Here is a 22,051-nt window from a genome sequence, read left to right on the forward strand (position 1 = left end):
ATCATCTCTTTAACTTCCATATGGGCTCTGTATTGCTTGAGGGCTTAAATTCAGCAGTGGATTCCTCAGATTTCTGAGGTGGAAGTTTTGAGTGACAGCGAAGATGGGTCAGAAGATGAGGAATGAGTTTGAAGCAGACATGGAATTTGTGTGTCAGTACGTGCCAGTCCTCGTTAGCCTGGTCCCTAACAAGCTGTACCTCAGGCAGCCTTGTACTCCATTCTTCCCCTTGGTCCTAATGCTGATTTGTGGTGGTGGTGAGCAGCCTGGGAAAGACTTGCTGGCTGCATACGCCCTAATGAATTGAGCAGGCTGCTTGGTTGGAGGCCAGCTGGCACGCTGTGACCCGGGTCCTTGCAGTTAAACGCTTCCTTCCTTCCCCCTCCAGGAATTGGGAGGCCTGTTGGGAATGGACCCTTGCTTGCAATAACCCTGGCCACTTTGGGGGTTGTTTTTCTTGTTCTAAACAAGTGTATAGATGGATTTCTTTCAAAGAAATAAACGCACTCAATTATTGGCTGTGGATGCTCCATCCCTGGAGGTGTACAAGGCCAGGTTGGATAGGGCTCTGGACAACCTGGGCTAGTATCAGATCTAGAGGTTGGTGGTCCTGCCTGTGACTGGGGGTTGGAACTTGATGATCCTTGGGGTCCCTTCCAGCCCAAGCCATTCTATGATAGACAAGGACCATCTTGGCTGGAGTGAGCAGAGTAAAAGTTCATGTATTCAGCAGTTACTGCTCTGGCTTACACTTCCCTTATGCTCAGATGAGGTGTTGGTGCAGCAGGGAAAGTGTCTGTAATTTCACCTTTAAATGCCTGTTAGCGAGGGGCTGTTTGCTGTCTCATCTTTTAGCACCCTGGGGATTAAGTACCTGTGTAAATGAGTTGGCCCTGAGAAGCAGGAATTGGGTTACTGTTGAAAGCCTAAGCCTGTCCTGCAGAATGGAGTGTCCTTGTGCTTCAGAAATGGTAATGTGAGCTGGGAGGTGGGAGTGGAAGGTGGGGTGTTGGGTCACTGGGGATGCTGTAACGCTGCTCCAGGGAGAGTGTGGCTTGGACTCCGAAGAGTGAGTGGTAGCCAAAATTAGAAGCTGATGAGATCAGTGTAATAATGGTAACTGTCATAATTACACATCATTAGTCTACAGCTAGCTCATGATACCATATCTAAGTGTCTTCTTATTCTGCAACAGTTTACTTTTAAATGTGGGGAATTCCACATGAAGATACTTGGTGGTAAGATGCAGAGACCATTGGAAACCTTGGTGGGTGTTAGGTCTCCCTGGGAGGCACTGGCTTTCAGGTTTGCTTCTGTTGGTCACATCTACCTTCACAGCCAGCATCACTTGGTTGGGAGTGCTGAGGCTGCGTCTTGCTGGCTCTCATCACAGACTAACGTGGAGTGGGATGGGACCTGCACAGCCTTGGAGCTGTGAGTCCAGTGACTAACATGTTGTGCAACATCCTGTGCTAATCTCTCCTCCACAGGCCTTGCACTGAAGTAACAACATCAAGAGAAAGTCTAGGAGTAAAATACTTTACTTCCTAGCTGGGAAAACTGGGAAGAAAGGCTGGGTAACCTACATCAGAGTTTTGACTTGGTTAGGACCAGAGTATTCCTAATTGACATTTCTTGATTCTTCCTCCTTACTGAGGCCATTTTTACACTTCAGTGCTGTAAATATGTGTAAGAAATGGAAAATTGTGGAAGGCTGAACGATGATCCCATCCCAATATCCACAGTAACTTTGTCCTTTGGGTCTGCCTTGCTTATCCAGGCCTTGGCAAACTTACGGAATGACATCATGAAATCCTCCAGCAGAAGCATTTGATGGGAAGCCGAAATTACGGCTGTGCCTAACTGAGGTCTGCACAGCAAGGCTTAAACTGCTCTGCTGCAGCTGAACTGTTCACAGAGCTGTGAGATGGCAAACATTTGCTGGGTAGCAGCAATTTCTCTTTTTCTCTTTGCCTGCTGTGCTCTTAAATTGCCAGATCTGATGCCGCTTTTGTTGTGTCGGAGAGCATCATGCCTCACGTCTTGTACTAGGGTTCACAAGACAAGAGTGTGAATGTTGGGGTCTTTCATAACGAGTGCTTGGGGAGTGATCATACCATGAGAACATGTAAGCACTCTCTGGAACTAGTTAATGTTATATGTTGTGGGGCGTGTTTAAAATTGCTTTGTGTAATTCTGTGTGTTTCGTATCTTTCAAAATGCAACCATTTATTTGGACTGCTGCCATCTGAGATGGCTGTACCTTATTGTCCATTTATCTCCTTCTTAGGGAATGGTTTGCTAGGTGCCTTGTGATGCTGCTTATTTATGTAGAGGGGAGATAACAGTATGATACTGTGCTGTTACAAAGAAACAGCATGGGAGAAAGGGTGTTGTCAAATGTTATTTCTTACTAAAAGCTTTTGGATGCTTTCAGATGTCAAGGAGAACTAATTTTCAGGATTGATTTGATATTTGTTAAGTATAAAGTAGGGGTGAGAAGACCTCAAAGAATCCTCTAGTCTGTTTCTGCCCAGGATCCCAGGGGACAGAGGGAGCAAATTATGGGGCATAGTATCCTGCCTGGCTGGCTGCAGTGCGCACACTGAGCTGTGGGTTGAAGGGCATTCCTCATCTTTTACATAAAGCACTGCAACACCTGCAGCTGTTTATCTGAGTCCTCTGAGACTGAAAGTCTTCATGTTCGGGGTCAGGATGCTGTAAAAATAGAGCAGAGGTACACATGGTGTGCAGAACATGGGGAGCTGCCCATCGCTGGCAGTGCTGTGGGGCATCCCAAGAGGGATTTGTGAGCTGTGGGGTAGGGACAGGGCTGTGATGAGCACAGGGGGCTGCTTGTGTTGGCACCTGGAATGTCCTTCCTTGGGGTGACAGCTCAGGCTTTGTGTTATTCCAACCTATTGGAGTGCATTTCATTTCCTTTATTTTAATGAAGCATAGCTTAGGCTGATGACGTTTTTAGCTTCATCTTCAAAGGTGGATTAGAGCTAATGGGGCCCACATGCATCAAGATCTCAGGCTAAAGGAAGAAATAATAACAGACATAAACAAATGGCTTAACGTTGTATTGGAGACTGAGTAAGGAGGGCTTGAGCTGTGCTGGTGCAGTTCCTTTGAGAGGGGTGATCATTTATTTGGGACAAACAAAAAGCTGGGAAATAACACCTTGTTCAGGAGTGACATTCTGTTTTTTACATGGTTAATGTATCTTCCCCACTCATTAATGTGTAACGGGGGAAACAGGACGAAAAATGAGAATGTTATTTGGGGGATTGTAGCATGTTTTGGCAAAGCCATGTTCTTTTCCAGGGTCTCTTCAAATGCTGGCACTGCTGAAGGTGTCAGCTTTGGTGTTACCCCTCTTGTCCCTGTGTTGTGACACGTGGAAATAAACCGGTTGCTCGCTGTGAACTCTTGTTGCCTGTATGAGCTGGTAGGAATAGCACATCTCTTCCTAAGCAAAAGCAGATCCTGACGTGGGCCAAAAAATGCATTAAACTCAAAACCGTCCCACCTGCTCCCTAGGGCTTAGGTAGGGGAGCCCAAATGCTGCAGCTGGGTTCACATAAGCTCTTTCATATCAGTGTTGAAAGGCTTCGGCTCCAGCAGGGATTGGTTTTTCTCTGAGGCGGAAAAATAAGATTTTCATTTATGCATATTTTCAGCCAGGCTGCAGGCTTCCCCCTTCGTTTGGAAAGGGCTGCTTACTTGTTTTTCATCTTTGATCCCACCGCAGGGCAAAGCAATGCGTGGCTCTGCTCTGCTCTGAATTTTGCCCACTGGCAGCTGAGGTGGTGTGAGCTGTGGGCTGCGTGGGAGCTGGCAGCAGGTGGCTGTCTGCTGGTGGCACAGCAGAAGCTCAGTGTGGCTGCTTGCTCAGCAGCTGTTCCCAAATGAGATAACAGCACTGTGCCTCTGGGAGCAGCCCAGGAATTTAAAGCTGCAGCCTGTGTTATTTCCTCAGTGTTTTCAGGCATTTGTGTCCTTAGAAGGTACCTAGGAAAACTGGAGGAAAAGGCTGTTTTCCTGCGCTCGTGCTTTGATCTGCTAATTATGACATGGAAGCTGAATGTATAACTCTGCCAAATGCAAACGCTGATTTTTTTTATTTTTTTGCTTGTTTGTTGGTTCAGAGGCATGTATTATACCCCAGGAGACTTCAACCAAACAAATCAGAGCTCCCATAATCAGACTGATGGCCAGAAGGAGCCTCATGGCAGGGCCCTGGGACAACAACAGCTTGGGAGCTTGGGTTTTAGAGAACCAGAAGGAGCACTGAGAAGTCCTTTGTTCCTCTCATTGCGTTGAGAGTCAAAGAGGAACGTGAAATGCAAAGTTCTGCTGATGTTACTGATGCAGCAGCAGAGCTCTTCTCCCTCCCTTAATTATCAGCACTTAGTTTATGGAGGGATGCTGGGATGTTACGCCACTTCTGCATCAAAAATAAACAAATGCATCCAGTTGAGATTGAAAACTCTTTGGAGAGGAGCCACTGTATTATTTTATTTTTTATCTGTTTGGTGCAGAGCTGAGGAGCACAGGTGTGGGGTGCTGACCTCAGCTGCACTGACTCTGGCTGTAGCTGTGAGCTGTTTCCCTGATGAGCGCTGGAGTGTGGTCCTTGGCTGCCTCCTCCTGCTGCCTGCCAGCAGGGAAGTGACTTTTGGGGGGAGATCTGTCTCCCAGCTGCAGTGCTGTGCGGGAAGATAAATAAATGCTGCAGCAGAAACAGCCCTGGAGGGGCACGCTCAGGGCTTGGGCTGGCATGGTGAGCTAGCAGTGTCCCAGGAGCCTGATGCGAGATCGCAGGGCCCCAAGGTTTTGCTGCACGTACCCTACGTGGGAGATTCAGCACTGAGATGTGTATTAATGCTATGAACTCCCTCGAGGATTAGTGCAGAATGTGCGTTTGCTCTCAAAAATGCTTCTTAAATGATTGGTTCTGTTCCTGTAGCCTGACACTGTAATGTGCAAAGACAATGACAAAAATGCTGTGAAGGGAAGCGAAAGGCACAGCAGTTATGTGCACAGGTCAGTGCACTCAAATAGCTGGTGCCCCAGAGCCCCTCTGTGCTGGGGGATGGAGGGCCAGGGTGGAAATGGCACTGCTGGGGCCAAGGCTTGTGTTGTCTTCCCAGACACAAACAGAAGCCTTGCTGGGTCTCATTTCTGCACACTGGGAGGTTAGAAAGAGTTCTGGCGTCTATAAGGAAGAATGAAATATTCTGTTCCTAATTCTTGTCTAGAATTGGCTAGAAAGGTGGCCTGAAAGACTGTGGTGGTTCCATCCGCTGTTCAACTGCAGCGATCAGAAGGGGTTGGAGTTGAGACCCCAATTAGCACTTGGGAGGGAAAGGCCCAAGAAGTCACAGCTGTAGGTGATGAGAGGCCCTTGCTGATAGCAGCAGTGTGTTTGGTGTTAAAGTGGTATTGGCTCGCTGGGGAGGAGGCAGATGCCATTTGGGATTGATGCCTTTTGTTCTGTCTCATGTTAGAGTTTGGTCTCTTGTAACAAGTAGAATTGTGAGTAGCTCTGGGGATTAGGTTTATGATGGAAGAATGGAGAGTTTTAAGCAAGCCTTATTGAATTTGGGTTTGGAAAGGAGTGTGTGGTCAGCAGGAGCACAGTCCTTGCATTCTCTGTTATGTACAGTTTATCCATTACTTCTAGTAACGGCTAGGGGATGTGAAAGTTCTGGCACTCAGGTCTCTGCTGGATTCTGCTGCTTTTGCAGAGTTAAGAGGTTTCTTGCATGGGTGGGTGGAGGTGCATTCTGTTTGGGCATAGACGAGGGACCTCTTTACCATGGCTGGATTGGCTTGGAGGTTAGCCTTCAGGTTTTGAAATCAGTCTTAGTGACTGTCAAGTAAACCTCATGGCCCAAAGCAGTTTCTGGATGCAGTGTGTTCCAGATGATACATGGCTTCTTCAGTAGGAGGCTGCTGTTTAGTTGTATAGATGACTGGCTTCAGGATTCTGGAGGACCCTCCTCAGATTCTTCTAAATAGCTTAGTGGAGAGTAATAACTGCTTTTGGGTCTTCTGCTTCTTCAAATATTTTTTTCCTCCAGCGCTTGCTGATGGAGCTTTGGTTATGCTTATTTTTCAAAACAATCTGAAATGAGTACTGTGTATGTGACTGGAATATGAAAATATCACTGCTTTCAAATATTTTCTCTTAATTTATTATGAGTGCAAATCAGGATTTAAGTATAAATTACCATTTTGAGCCAGAGAGTGGGCTCATGTTACACTTTTAATGACTCTTAGCATACGCGCTCTCTTCTTTCCCTCCCCCCGTCCTTATTTCTCACACAAACAAGTCAGTTGTTGCTTCCACAAAGTCTTGTCAATGAGTTGTTATTTCAGACTGGTGAGCTCATAGCTGTCTGCTGGCAGAACTCTGCTCTGACTTCTTCCCACAAACTAAGGCTGCTGCCAGGATTTTTTGCCTCATACCTGAGCCTTGAAGGAAGCTCTCACAGAGTGAGAATCAGACTGCTATCAGAGGGGTTCTAGTACGAGCATCACAACCTGTCTTTTTGGACCAGCCTATCTTCATATACAATCATAAAGTTGGTAAAGTTGGAAAAGATCTCTAGATCCCCAAGCCCACCTCACCAAGCCCACTGACCTTCAGTGCTCCATCTCCATGGTTCAGGAGCACCTCCAGGGATGGTGACCCCACCACCTCCTGGGCAGCCCGTTCCAATGTATTGCCACTTGTTCAGAGAAGAAATTTTCCCAATATCCTGTGTACGTGGATACAGGTGTACCACAGAGGAGGCCTGCTGGAGGAAAATGTGGTTCGAGTCCCTTTCAATCACTTTTTCCTTCTCCAGCAGAGTGGGAACTCAAAGGGAAAAGGGAGTTCATTGCTGCAGTTGAACTCCTGCCTGACTGCCCAGCTCCTGGTGCTGCTGCAGGGTGCGTGGCCAAGCTGCTTAATGTGCTTATGGGGCAGCCTGCTGATAAAGAAAAACATCTGCTCATGACAGCTTTTGGGCACGTAGCTGTGAGACCACAGTGTGTAGACCCAAACTGCAGCTTTTTCTGCTCTGGGAGACGTATTTCTTCCAGATCTACTGAACTAAGAAAGATTTATTTCCTCTAGGTCTCCTGAACTGACAGCACAGATGGAGCTAAAGAGCACTACGAGCTCTGGTATGGAAGTTAGGAACGTATTTGGGAGAAACCGAATAAGGAGCCAAAACACTGAGATTTCAGCTTGTTAGATCTTATATCAGGTTACATGGTCTGAATTAGTCAGTGGAATGCTTTAGCACAAATGTTCCTGGTGCAACAGTCTGCGAGGTCTCTGCTCTCTGCCTTGGGTAACAACTGGAGCCTGAGAAACGAGGGCTGCAACTGAGAGCATCCTCAACAAGCGTGAGAGCTCACCCGGTTATCTGCTCTTTGGTCCTGCCAGGCAGCGGCTGAGCGAGGAGCTGGCAGATATTTAGGAGAGACCAGAACGATGTTTCCTCTGAGACAGACTTTGTTGCTCAGTTTTTCCATGAAAAAAAATCAGCAATTGGTTCTGTATCACCGATTTCAGGAATCCCCCTGGTGGCCACTTGCTTGTACGACGCATCACTGAGTGATGTGCAGAGGATATGGCACGTCACATCATATGGATTTCAAATGCAGCTTTTGGTGGCTTACTTGAAAGGCTTCAGCTAAAGATCCTAAGCCAGTTTCAGATGAAAGTCAGGAGGGGAAAAAAGAAAAACAACCAAACATAAAAGTATCTTGAATGGCAATGCTGAAATAGCAACAGTAAATGATTTTTTGCCCATGGCATATAGTAGGTTAAATACCTACTGGATACCCTGGAGCCATCCTCCCACCCAGGTGGAAGGATGCTGCTGGACGAGGATCGTGTCATGAGCAAGGGCTTTTGGGTCAGCACGTGCCCCTGTTAGAACATCTGGGTCTGACACCTGGGGGAGTCTCACGCTGACAGCATGACATTTTGGCTCAGCCTTTGCAGCTTGTTCACTGGCAGCAACTGTGGTAGTGCTGTCTGATAGTGAGTCTGTCCCCTTGGGGGTGGCACAGATGGAAACCATGCTCTGCAAAATAAATGTGTGCACTATGGAACTTGCAGTTGTCCAGTAAACTTAATCTCAGCAATCTGTTGCTTGCTACTAAGTGCTCATTTCCTTTCTTTATTTACATCTCTGTGATGAAGGAAAAGTTATTCTCAAGCTCCTTCTGTGGCCAGGATTAAGGATTAATGAGTTGAAAGAAATGGGGCATGCGTGCTTTTCTCTATGTGCACCTACCATGTTTGTTTGGCTCTCCATAAAGTTCCCTGGAAGCATTTAGGGGTCAGACCCACAGTGAGAGTGGTGGAGCCCCATGTAGTGTCGTGGCACTGAGGGGCATGGTGGTGATGGGTTGATGGTTGGACTAGGTGACCTTCGTGGTCTTTTCCAGCCTTAATGTTTCTGTGGTATTGATCCCACGGTTTCTTTTAATGCCACTTAACAATCCCATTTCCTTAGCTGGCAATGAGAAAGGCACAGCTTTTTTGGCATTACTCTGCATCCCTTTTAATGTGCAAGATTAGGGAAATGCTGAGAACTTGGTTTGCGTCTTTCTCCGTTCTTTATTAAGCCAGCCATCAGCGTACCACTGCTTTTCTGTCAGTTTGAGAGCAGTCATTCTTTCCTCAGATAAAATATGTTCTGTCTCAGAAACCCATAGCATGGTATGTGCGTTTGCAAAGCAGTAGCCACGTGTCATGCATGTGTGCCTGGGCCTCCTTCATAGAGGAGGCCCTGTGGATTCCTGCACGTGTGAGCAAAATAAGAGCTGACAAATGAAAGAGATTTGGGCTCAGAAGTTTTAGCTGCCCCGGAGTACTTGGAATTTTAAAGTACTCTGCTTACACATAGCTATTATGTGATGAAGTTGTTGGTTATATTGCATTAATTCATAGCTCTTAGACTTCATCCACTTGTTTCCTAAGTGTGTGCAGGTATGTCTGATCCTGGAGATGTGTTTTTTTCCTGAAGTACAAGTGCTTCCAGCTTTGAAAAGTAAACCCTGAACTGCAGCTCTTCTCTGTAATGAAGGCACCCGAGCAGAAAGGGAGGCTTTGCTTTTGAGCCTCTGAGAGCTTCCTGAAAGCTACATGGAAGAAAAGTTGCTCTAGAGATTGCCATGGCTGCAGATCTACCAAAGTGTGACAAATACTCTGTGAACGTGTTAAGTAAACAGCCCTGCAGCAGCAGAACGTTTGTAGTTTATTTCAGCGCGTATCCCGGAAGGGAGGGCAGGCACGGTTTATCATTCCCAGCCTGACACCCACTCCTCTTCTGTGACCTGTGAAAATCCATTAATCTCTTTGCTTTTGTTTCCCTCTCTGCAAAACAGAGCGATAGAGCTGCTGAATTCAGTGCACAGAGGCCTTTGCTGTGGTTTTTGGGGCCTCTGTGATGCTGGGTTTCCTGGTACACCTCCGGGATGGGGACACCCAACCATCTCAGTGGGGAAGTGCTAAAATCTGTCCCCCAGAGAAATTTGAACTGATAGGTTGACTACTTCATGTTTACAACAGGTAGGCAGGTTGGCTTGTTTCCATATTCAAAGCCTGTCAGTATAGGAGGTGTCACCTTCCCAGCTGTTTCTTCATCTGAAATGTGGCAGATGAAGTCACAGGTGGCATCCAGCAAAACTCTTTCACATGCCAAGGCTGAATATTTTTTTTTCCAGCTTGGCTATAGTAGTTGTTTTTTGAATTTCTTCCTTAATTGCATATACAAGGTTGTTAGCCATTTGCCAGCAAATATGACATAATCCATTTATTTTGAAGCCCTGCACTGTTCCATGCAGTTCAGAGCACCTCAGTTTCCCAATGTAACTGGCTACTTAAGAAAGTAAGCTAGGCCAAAATTACCAAGTTTCAGGTTCCATGCGGCTTCAGTAAACTGTCAGCCCCAAATAACTTAGTCATGACTGCAAGCTTAATGTTGATGAGACCAAAAGTTGGCAAAGCCTGTGCTAAGTGAGAAGATAATAAAACCCACCATGCTTTTGTTTGCTCGGAGTCTGCCGTCTGCATGTCATCCAAATGCTGTGTATGGTCAATATTATCTTGTATGTTCGCACGGAGAGATGGTGCTTTGGCTTTGCCCGTCTGCAGTGTTATAGGAACAAAGTGCCCTGGCTGTAGCCCTGGCTGACTGATCGTAGGAGCTCTGCATGGCTGGGTGGTGGTGGGGACCAGGTTGTGAACAGGAGGGTCTGCTCTCTGTACAAGAGATGAGCACAGAGGGAAAATCAGATCCTGAGCATCAGGCGTAGCTCAACAGGGCAGTGAAGACGTGGCAGAGGTCTGAGCCCTCTGGAGTCAGCGGAGTGCCTGGAAGCAGGGACTGGATAAAACCCCTGCAGCAGAGAGGAAAGCTGTGCAGCCATTCTCTGTCTTACCATGTGGAGACCAGTGAGTTGGAGCTGTGTTGGATGTTTGATTTATTTTTATTTTCCTTGCAGTACCTTTACTGTATGCTCCTTTGCAATGTACCACAGACTGTAGAGGCAGTACACGTGCCTTACTGTGAAGGCAGATTGCCCTGACCTGCACCCCTCAGCTGCTCTCATTTCCTCCCCATCTGGCAGGCAGCTGCCCAGGAGCAGCCTGTGCTCCCTGGCCATCCTCTAAGCTGTGCTTTCAGCCTCCTCCAGCAGCAGAGCAGCAGAGCTGATGCAAGCACCTTGGATACCTTTGGAAAAGCAGCTGAGAAACTGGTTTCTGACTTTATTTCTCTGCACTGAATCTGGGGTTTTGTATTCCCTGCACTTGCCTTGTTTGTCTGTAGGCAGCCAGCAGGAAAGTGTTTACTGTGTGCCCATGCCAGCATTAATCTGGGTGCCTGGCACTAAGAATAGGCTTGTGGTGGTGTGTTGTCAGAAGTTAGGAGTTTCTAGAGGCGCAGATTGCTATTGCTGCCTGCTTAGGTTGTACCAGGGATTGCATTACAAAGATGCAGATGTGAGCAGCGGGTCTGATGGGTGTATTGATATTGGCACTTCCAGGGCAAGCAAAAGGGAAATGGTGTTCTGTGGGCTGAATGCAAACCTAACACACTTTTCCTGTGAGAACGCAGGGCCCTGCATAGCAACCTGGACTTACAGTAGATGTGCTTTTCTTGTGACTTACCTTCACAAACACATAGGAAATACTTTCCAGGTGTCTACTGATCACAGTATGAAAACTGCTGCTCTACAGCCATTCTGAAGTTGAGTTCCTTTGAAAACATCCTGCTGACTTTGGCTGTTCCTGTTTTTTAAGTCTAATACCTGGTAAAATGCACTCATGTATGTCAGCCTGATCTGCTCTGAGCAGGGAAGTTTTCCCTTCCTTGCCTGGGCTTAAGTTTGTCCTTTTATTTTGTATTGTCCACTCATAGTGGGAGCATCGCAGATTGCTGGAGTGGAAAGAAATCCATGTGCATATGCAATGGGAGAAAACTGATCTTAATGTAAGTGCTGGGAATGCTTGTGCAAGGCAAGCTCTCTGTTGAGATCCAAACCTTTAAACTTGGCAGTTGGTGTGAGCCATATGGCAGAGGGAGAGGGAGCAAGGCCGCTCTCACCTTGCAGGGCAGGCTGTGCCACCCATGGGGCACACGTGTCATGGCTTCATCCAGCTCTGCGCAGCTGTTGCTTGCAGAAACCCTCCCAGGAGATGAGACAGGTTGCAGGGCAGTTTTTCCATTCTGCTGCACAGGTTTAGTACACAGTGCCACGACTGCTATCCAAAAGTCTAAAGAGGTGGTATTTTGCAGGCTGCTGCACAGCAAGTGTGTGTATGAGTTATTAAAGTCCTCTAGACTTGCTGAACTGGAAGGTGTCTCAGCATTTGTGCTATGTTTCCCAAAAAAGAAGCTTTCCAGTTGAGGTTTCTTTGTCATGTCTCTCTGCACCTGAGTATGTAGGCAGGCAACAACTTGTTGGAGGTGAACTCTGTGCAGTTTTACCACTGACAGTGCTACTCAGCCTGCAGCGACAGCCAGGGATTTCCTGGGTCCGCTAGAGAGGCAGGGTCTGGCTGGTGCTGCAGCTGCTGAGCTGGCTTCACATGCTGCATTGTGGAGGCAGTTGGTGTTGCCTCATCTCCATAGGGATTTTGTTGAAAGACCAATAGCTGCTCAGCTGAAGAGCAGGCTTGGTTTGTTGAAACCAGGCTAGAAGATGACTGGATGGCAAGGAACAGTGCATCACTCCAGGAGCACCAGGTACTCTCATCATCACATTTGCCTGATGGCTCTTCCCCTTATTCTTGCTGGAATGTGCTTCTTGCCCTCCAACTGACTGTGTGGTGGGAAGCCTGCAGGGTGCTGAGAGTGCTAAGGGTGCCTCCAGCAGCTGGGTTGCATTGTGTTTATATCTGTGCTTTCAACAGGAGAAAGTCTGAGTTGAAAATGAAAGCAGGCTTAAGACATTCTGATGTGTGGAAGTGACTTACTTTCATTACTTGTGCTCCGCACTGGGAGGAAAGTTGTACAACTTCGAAAATATAAATGAGAAATGTAAACTATGGAATGACTTCCTTGAGGTGGCAGAAGGCCAGTGAGCTGTAAGCTGAAGCTCACTGAAGGTGAAAGAAATCTCCTGTGCATTTCAGCAGTGACTGCATTACACGTACATAGAGGTTAGATGTTCCAGTGAGTCTCCCACTGATGCAAAAATATGAAATGCCATTGACTGCTCAACTCTGAGCATCTCTCACCCTTCTAAACATTTTCCCCCCTCTTTCTAGAGGTAAAATCTTTCAGAATAGTCAAGTTTCCATTTCTGCTTTGCTTGTTGGAAAAAACATTTATAGAACTGTGGAATCATTAAGGTTGGAGCAGACCTCTCAGATCAAATCCAATCCCTGCCCACCCCCACCATGCCAACAATCCATGTCCCTCAGTGCCACATCTCTGTGGCTCTTGAGCAGCTCTAGGGACAGTGACCCCATCACCTCCCTGTGCAGCTCCTTCCAATGCCTCACTGCTCCTTCTGGAAATAAATTTTTCCTGATATCCAACCTGAACCTTTGCCAGCTCAGCTTGATGCCACCACCTCTCATCCTATCGCTGTTACCTGGGAGCAGAGGCCGACCCCACCTCACCACAGCCTCCCTTCAGGCAGTTACAGAGAGCAGTGAGGTCTCCCCTGAGCTCCTCTTCTCCACACTGCCCCATCACATTCCCTCAGCTGCTCCCCATCACGCTGTGCTCCAGACCTCACACAGCTCCATGCCCTTCTCTGGACATGATCCAGGGCATCAGAGTCTTTTGTGCAGTGAGGGGCCCAGAAGTGAGCACAGCACTGATTTAAAGCCCCACCAGAGCTGAGACATGGGGATGATTGCTCCCTGCTCCTGTTAGCCTTTTCTTAAGTTTCTCTCACAGTTCCTCTGTGTCTTTGGTACAGATCTCTTAACCAAACTAAATTTTAAATTTGAGTTTCATCTTGGAGAACACTCTTACTTCACACGCGTCCTTTTGTGATGTTGTTCTGGTTTGAGACACAAATCGCTGCATTCCTATTTACCATGACCTCAGAAAGTTAGCTGAAAACCTTTGAGAACAAAGTCTCTACTGCTGCATTTGGGCAAAGTTTTCACATGAAGGGTCAGTCATTATGTCCCATAACATCCTGCCATTTCCAGTTCACAGAGCAGATTCTCGGCTGGTGAAGACTGAATTTGCCTCTTCTCCAGGATTAGCTTTGTGCAATTTCTTATTGCTGCTCTAATTACTCCTAATTAGAAGCCTGAAATAGAATATTCAGTTTGTTTCCTGTTTTCTTATGTTGTTCATAATGCGGGCTAACAAGAACAAATAATTCAATTCTTATTTGCAGCTACAGAAAGTAAAGCACAGCATGGACTGACTTGGGTCTGCCTGTCCCTCCTGCTCTGGGCATCAGGGGTCCCTGAGGTGAGGCTTTGTGCTGGGGTCAAGGCAGCCTGCCTGCAGGAGGCTGGCAAGGAGGTGGAGAGCTTACTGTGTGTCCCTATTTTGGGGACCCTTGGTAATGTGCTATGCGCCTGTGCTCAATGTGCTCATTGAAAAATCAGTGGAACCTTGCAGCTTTAGATCCTGGCTTTCAAAATCTATCAGATTTTTGTTACCAGTACCAAGAATATTTCTAAACATCAACATTCCTTCCCAGTATAGTACACTATAATTAACCTTGAACTGCATTAACTGGTATTTCAATTAGTATAGGTAGGAACAAGCTACCCCTTCAGAAATTGGGGTACAGTTGCAACTGATTCCTTATTTGAGCCCTCCCATAGGCCAGCCACAGCCCTGATCCCGTGCTTAGGAAACTCCCTGGGCTTTCTTTATGGAAGTTGTTCCCTTCAAGCCAAGTCTGCTTGGAAATACTTGCAAGGCCAGGTGTAGTGTGTTGTGTGTTTGAAAGCTCTGTCTGCACTGGGGTGAGATGGAAAGAACTTGAGCAAGACAAAGAGGGGCCTTGGGACGGAACGGGCAGAACCTGCTTTGCACTGGAGTGAGAATTTCTACAGAAGCTGGGGAGGTGTGAAATTTTGGCTGTGTGGTGAAGCGATGAGCTGCCCGGCTCTGATGGCTTTTCTGGGCAGATGTTGATTCCTCTATTGTGTCTTCTAGAGGCTTCTGTGTGTGCCTGCGGGGCTGAAGCACAGATTTGGCACAGCCCTGTGCTAATAGCAGCAGCTTGATGACTTGAGGCATTGCTGCTGCATCCTACAGCCATCATTAGTGTGCTGGGAAGCTGTGCTTCTGAGGTCAGTCTCCAGGAACTTCATCTCCTCTTTCTGCATATACTAGAGTGTCCCCCCTCCCTGGTGTTGCATTACTCTGGGTTGGAAGCCAGGAACGTCTGGGAGATTTCTTGGTTAGCACACAAAGAACAGAAACCCTGGTGTGTTTTTATGTGTACATTTATATACATCTGTGAGTCATTCCCTTACTTCGGTTTGGAAGGTTGCTGGATGTTGTTAGACTGCTGCTGCTGCCAGCAAAATCTGCTATCCATGAGTGGCTGAAGGGCAAGGGGAATGAGAGGAGACATTTGTTGCATTCCTGTACTGTGAGGTCCTTCTCTTGTACAGCTGCCCAGGCCGGGAACCGTGCTGCTCCTGTGCCTCCATGCTGCTGCTGGGGCTCCCACTACCCCCGCTGGGAGCTGGCAGCCCAGGGACCCAGCTAATGTGGGAAAAACCACCAGAGCTGCTAACAAATCAACAGCAACAAAATCCCACAGCGAAAAACGAGGTACTCCCAAAAGCCTGTCCTGAATTAAGGAAAACCCCGGGGTATATGGTGGGTTGCTGCAAAGCCAAAAAGGTCTGACTCAGTTTGACTCCTAGCAGCGTGATTAAATACTTAAACAGTTCTCTGAATGTGAGCCTGAACGCTGGGACCTTACTAATGAGGTGTTGTGAGTGTAATTGTGCAGAGTGGCAAGAAGAGTTGACATCTGTTCAGCGTCTGAGCTGCACTGTGTGAGCTGGCTTGGTGGGTCTGACCGTGTATTGCTGCCTGATCCCAGAGATACCTGTGGGACTGGAGGTGTCCTTCACAGCTCAGTGGCTGCAGGGCACAGCTGATGGTCCAGAGTGCAGAAATGAAGTCTGCAAGGCAACAGAGCATTTCTCTGCTCTGTAGGATCCGTGCCTTCTCTTCCCATCTCTCTCAGCTGCACTGTTCCCTATGCAGGGTAATTAATCTCTGGCTCACAGTGGAAATTGCCAGTTTGGTGGTTTTGGTGTTTTGGAATTGGTTGTCTAAGTCTGGCAGTGTTCAAACAAAAAGGCAGGGAGAGATGACTCTCCCTGTTACTTTATTTACCACTTGTTTTGGGAAATCCAAGTTCAAGTTTGTATTTGACTCACATTAGGGCTCCGCTGCGAATCTTATTTTTTCAGTTATTTTTGACAGGGCTGAACTCATGGCCAGAATAAGCACAGCCACCAGTCCGTGGGCTGCTGGGCACTGGGGGCTGTGTGCTCAGCCTGCCCTGAGCTGCAGGGTTGGCTGGGGGCAGTGGTGGGCTCTGCCTGCTGATCCTAACAACTCAAGGGGACTGAAGTCTTACAAAACTGGAAGTCTCTTGCTGTCTTCCTTAGCTATGCATTCTTTAGCTGAGCTTAGGGTGTTCAATTTGTGAATAGTGTTGCACAGTGCTCTGGTTGGTAGCGTGCAGCAATGGCTGTTAGCAGTGTATGGGGCTGGGCAAAGTGACATGGTCATCTCATGCTCTGCGGTTTGAATTCCTAGCTTTTTCCCCATGGTGTCAGAGACAGAAGCTGTCAGGAACACATAGACCCCAGCTTTGAGGGCAGATGGCCCTCTCAAAGGGAGAGGTTCTGGGCCCAACTGGAGGTTTGGGCACCTCTGCTAGCACAGCTGATGGAACACAGCATGCACAAGGCATGCAATGGTCTGCACCTCACAGGGGGGACCTCTGCTGCCATTTGCTTTGCTGCATAACCTCTCTCTGAGTGCTTTGTGGCTGTTCTCTCCTTTGGCAGATGGCCAGTGCTCGATTTTTGTTTCTATTCCATCTGTTAGGAGGGATCTAACAGGCTTTCCATTGGCTTTGGGCTATTCTCTGGATGAGTCCCTGGGGTAGAGGGCACGTGGCCAACTACAGCAACAGATGTCCTCTTTGCTGTATGTCAGTCTCATTGCATCCCTGACTGTCAGCATCCTGAGCATTGTCACCCATTGTGCTTCCCACCCAGGTGCCTCAGGTTGGCTCCCACTGGAGCGGATGGCTTGGCACCAGCTGCCTTCAGCAGCCCCGGTCATTCTGCTGTATTACAGTACACTGCAGTGGGGGAAGAACCCCGCACTCTCACATCTTGCAGCCCTCAGAGCGTGGCCAAGAAGGAAAAGGATCCCTCTTACAGCTCCAGCATTTGCAGCCCAGCAGCTCTGCACTCTGCAGACCTTGATCATGAAGTACTTGCTGCTGTTTGCTAATGGAGACGGTTGGAACTGTTAAATTCAGTAGGAAGATTACTGCAGATCTGTGGCCTTGGGGTTTCCCACAAGTGCTGCAGTGTGAGCTGGACTGCTGAGCAGCCAGAGGTTTGTCCTGTAGTACTTTTCCTATAGCAATGATAAAGAGTAAAAAATAGTAATAATTAAACCTCCTCTAACCTGGTGCCTGAGGTATAAATAACCTGTAAATAGCTAGGGAGGGCAGGCTGGGCTGTGAAGTAATGAAAAAGAGGATTTTTTTTTTTCTTCTTTCCTTTGGGGATGAAAAGAGGAGAACCATCAGAGCCCACATTAACTGCCTTTGGCAAACACAGAGTGTGGAGATGTCAGGTTAAAAATACAAGTGCTCCATGACATGCGGTTTGCCTTGTGCTGCTGCTCACATGTTACTTAATTAAAGCAGTGGGAGCTCAACATTTTGCTTAATTTTCCACTATTCGTGGTGCTTGAGTTTTTTGGGAGGGGGTTACTTTGCTCAGTATGGACAGTGAGGACTTGTGTCTGTGCTAAGAGTGCTGCTAAAAGCCAAAGTAAATACTGGAGTGGTTGTAGTCGTGCCCATGTAACCCCCTATATGAACGTTCTCACTCAAACTTTTGCTAAAATTTAACTTCTGTTTATTGGAAATGGATTTAGAACTGAGTGAAAAAAGCTGCCATGTTACAGGATGTTCATCTGGAGGTCTGTTCTACTTTTATTACCCTTTTCTTGCTCTGCAAAGCGTGGCAGGAGATGAATTTTTTTCTTACATTCCACCAGTCTTTCCTGGTTAAGTCACACAGGCTTTAGGTTGTAAAACCGGCAGGAGACAAATCCAAACATCAAACAGTGCAGCCAGCAGGAGCCGGAGGTGCTCGTCCCTCTGTGCTCAGCACTGGTGGGGCTGCACATCAACTGCTGGATTCAGCTGTGGGCCCCTCATTGCAAGAAAGACATTGAGGACTGGAGCGTGTCCAGAGAAAGGCACGGAGCTGTGCAAGGTCTGGAGCACAAGTCTGAATGTTGAATGTTAGGAAAAGTTTCTTCTCCAAAAGAGCAGTGAGGCAGTGGCACAGGCTGCCAGGGAGGTGGTGGGGTCACCATCCCTGAGGTGTTGGAGAGCCATGGTGCTGTGGGCAGCAGCATGGTGGAATGGGCTGGGGTTGGACTTGGTGATCGTAGATGTCTTTTCCAACCTTAATGTTGCTGTGATTTTGCGTGTTGTAGTGCAAAAGTCATCGATGTATCCTATACCTCTTCACAGAAATTTAGTTTTTAAATCTACAACAATTAATGGTTGCAGGCAGATATGTTGGCCTTGAATTTAGTTGTCTGCAAGAAATCTCTTGAAATTCATCATGGAAGAACCCCTTTGCAATGGTGCAGGCTAGGGGGAGCAAGGTCTTGGCTGAAGAGACTTTGTGGTCTGTGAGCTACGCTGGTAGCAAAGATCAGCTGCAGCCTGGGCAAGCTGATCAGAAGCTCAACCAGGAGGTTGAGGAGGGGTTTCTTCTTTTGTGAGGCAGTTACTATGCCACGTCTGCAATCCTGTGTCTGGCTTTTAGCCCGCTTTGACACAAGGGAGGTGTGGTCGAGTCATGGCAGAGAGCCATGAGGATGGTGAGGAGTGTCTCAACCCTTCCTGACTGTTTTCCAGAACTGGGGAGGTGTGCAAAGTGGACAACAGACCATTGGTAGCGGTGGATGCTGCAGCAGAGATGGCTTAGTCTCTTCCAGATGCATTCAGAACATTCGGGGTCCAATGGGTCCGTCCATCCAATAAGGGCACTGAAGCCTTAACTATACTCAGCCACTTCAGGTCCTATGGATCATGTGTTACACCAGAAGTGATTGTAGCAGAATATCCTGTTGAACCTCTTATGTCTTGAGAAGCTGTTGCCAATGGGAAGTTGGGAAGTTCTGCTCATATTTTTATTTGCCTGTTTTCCTCGTAGTCATTTAAAATAATAATTAAAAAAAAGTATTTGCCTGTGTTTTTTCCATCCAGTAGTGTTGCAAGCACCATAGTTGCTGTTTCATCTGGGGAAGTAAGTGGGCTGCAGTGGTACAGGTATTACAGTAGAAGTGCTAATTTCTCTTGATGTGAAATGTGAATTGTCCCAAAACTAATAGTGATAATTGTTGCACTGTTGGTTTCTTTGTATGTGAGTTTTTTTGCTTGTTTTTAAGGCTTAAAGTCGGAAAAAACAATGATTTGCCAAACTACTAGTCATAGGGCTTGTTTCATCCAGGGTGTGACAAACTGTGTTGTCTTTGAGCACTTTGGGCTCAGAAAAGCTGCTGGGTGGATAGTCCTGGAGGCAGCCGTCCTTTGTTTGTGCCAGAGCTTTGGCTCACTGGTGTATTCCAAAGGCTCTACTGGGCTGTGAATTTGCCTTCCACATAACACCACTGTTACAGCCTGGGCAGTAAAAATGGCATTTTCCTTCTAGCAGTTTCCTTGTGGACAGATGGAGAGATGCCTCCAGGTTCCCATTCCCATGTCCCACTTCTGGCCGGAGGCTGTCAGCTCTTAGAATCATGGAAGGTTGGAAAAGACCTCTAAGATCATCCAGTCCAACTGTCTGCCTACCACCAATATTGCCCACTGACCATGTCCATAAGTACGTCTACACATTTCTTGTATACTTCCAGGGATGGTCTTGTGGACTTGTTGGGAGAGCCTGCTCAGTGGGACCAGCTTAGCCATGGCAAAGAGCACGGTGTAAGCTGGGCCTCGACCTTCTTCATGATGGCCCCTTGTCTCTGCTGGGTTTGCGTGATGCCTGATAGTGGTGTGTTCCTGCTGTGTGGCAGGAGCCTCTTGCTGCGGCTTCAAGGACGGCCACGAACAAAAAGCCATTTTCACAGAAAGCCATTTTCACGGTTCTCTGCGGTATTTGAGGAATGTTGGAGCTGCTGCTCAGTGCCTGCGCAGCTGGGAGCGTAGGAGGGAAGTGGAACAAGACCAATGAAATGCGCGCGGTTGAGGGAGGTCTGAGCGAGTCTGCTGAAATGGGGTTTGGGTGGCTGACCTGAAAAGTGTTTGCAATTCACAGAGCAGTCCGATTTCATCTGTTCCGCTCAGCAGCAAGTGGCAGTTTTTGTCTTACTCGACATCCATGCCATGTAGGTTTGCCGTGGGGTCTGATGAGGAGCTTGGTTAAAAGCAAATCCCAACATCATGGCTGACACCAGCCTTGCTCTGCCACGCAATGCAAGAGCAGATATCAAGAGCAGGAAACCAACATCCATTTGCTTGCTGCTTTCCTTGTTTTTTGTTTTAATAAACAGGAATTGGCGTTCAACAAATAAGCTTCCTGTCCCTGAGTGACTGTGTTCTTCTGATGATTCTTTTTGTTAAATTTAACCCTATGCTTGTACTCCCGAAGGAATAGGAAGGAACTGTCAGTTTTCAGTGGAGCTTCTAGAGCTGTGGCAGTGCAGGATATGTCCTTCTGTGGGGCAGTGCTTTGCTCCTCTGGCCAGGAGCAGTGAGCAGCCCTTCAGTTTAAGGGAATGTGCTGTGGGATCCATCACAGCTGTGTGAGCAGCTGGACTGAGGTCCCACTCCCAGGGCTCTGTGCTGGAGAGAAGCAGCTGGGAAGAGCATCAGCTTGGTCACGTGTAACCCAAAGGCTGTCACAAGGCTGTGAGCATACAAGTTGGAGGAGACCTTTAAAGGGCATCTAGTCCAACTCCCCTGCACTGAACAGGGATGCCCACAGCTCAGTCAGATTGCCTGTAAAAAAATAGTTCTGCCTAGAGCAACCCATGTATCAGCTGGGATATGTGAAGGAACTGGAGCCCAACCTTCCTGGCACCATCTTGGGCCAAACAGGCACATCGTACTCCTGGTGTGTAAATCTTGTATGAACTGGGCTCTTATTTTCCAGGGTGGCCACTGACCACAACGCTGATAACACCACTGCAATCCTTAGGGAGTGGCTGAAGAACGTGCAGAACCTCTACCATGACGTGGAGTGGAGGCCAATGGAAGACCCACAGTGAGTACTGCAGCAGGGGCTGGCTTTTGAAGCATAGCCTGCGTTCCCTAGGTGCTTTCCTGCTCTCCAACCAGGAGATGCATTCAGTTATGCATGTGGTTTTTCTTTGTGGGCTCTGCCCCATTGGAACTGTTTTGGTGGAGCACGTAAGATTGCCCTTCTTTATGTCTGAGAGAATAGAGAAATCACAGCCCTTTCCCATTGCTTCTACCAAAGCTCTGTCACTGCTGTCAGCTACGCAGCAAGTTCCGAGCCAGAAAATGGCATCAGCTTGCACAGGGATCTGTCCCACAATTTCCTTCAATCCCTTTTTGCCTTTGGACTTGATGCTCTGGGCCTGATGGGATCCTTCTGTTGTGCTTGTGGCTCCTTGGTTATCAGGAAGTGCTCTGTGCTCTACACTTGCCAGCATGAATTTGGAGCCATTTTCCCTCGGAAGCACTCTTCCACGCTTTTCCTCTCCCGAGTTGCCCAAGGTGACTCTGATGCTGTTTTCTTTGCAAAGAAGGCAGCAAGAGGTCTGTGCATTTTCGACTGCTTTCTTTGCTAGGTCCTACCCTGAAGAAATGGGACCGAAGCATTGGCCAGGCTCCCGTTTCACCCACGTGATGAAGCTGAGGCAGGCTGCCCTGCGTGCCGCGCGGGAGAAGTGGTCAGACTACGTTCTGGTAAGGAAAACCTTGCATTTCTCTCTGTCCTCAGGCTAAAGTCGTTCAGGCCATGCCTATGGGCTAAGGGAGCAGAGGAGCGGAGCAGCTGTGCAGAGATGGGGGGTGGTGGTGGTCATGTTCTTGAAGGCTCTGAACAAGGTGAAGGTGTGGGGCCTGTTTCAGAACTCTTCCTGCTCTTCTTCACAGAGTGCTCTGCCCTGAATTTTCAGCATTGTTGGCTCCCCATGCCCTGTTCTGGAGCAATTATTTGCAGTCAGAGAGACAGCTCCATGTCCTTCCCCATCTCCTGTCTGTCACAGGGGCAACCACCTCTGGGCTTCCCTACAGCAGTCGTGTCCTGCAGTGTCAGACCCACCAGCTGGGTGCTTTT

At 47.8% G+C, this 22,051-nt stretch overlaps 1 protein-coding gene across 2 annotated transcripts in view; it reads left to right on the forward strand.

Annotated features, from left to right (window-relative positions):
- COLGALT2 (collagen beta(1-O)galactosyltransferase 2) overlaps positions 1-22,051 on the forward strand; it is a 40,008-nt gene that overhangs the window by 8,515 nt on the left and 9,442 nt on the right. For both annotated transcript variants that reach the window (XM_042819015.1, XM_042819014.1), the window contains exons 2-3: positions 20,900-21,010; positions 21,561-21,678. In XM_042819015.1, coding sequence (XP_042674949.1) covers positions 20,997-21,010; positions 21,561-21,678 — 132 coding nt within the window. In that variant the 5' untranslated portion in view covers positions 20,900-20,996. The remainder of the gene's footprint in view (positions 1-20,899; positions 21,011-21,560; positions 21,679-22,051) is intronic.

The sequence above is a fragment of the Centrocercus urophasianus genome, unplaced genomic scaffold (genome assembly GCF_019232065.1).
Source record: "Centrocercus urophasianus isolate 14NV4802_14NV808 unplaced genomic scaffold, USGS_Curo_1.0 seq_18, whole genome shotgun sequence".
Classification (NCBI taxonomy): domain Eukaryota; kingdom Metazoa; phylum Chordata; class Aves; order Galliformes; family Phasianidae; genus Centrocercus; species Centrocercus urophasianus.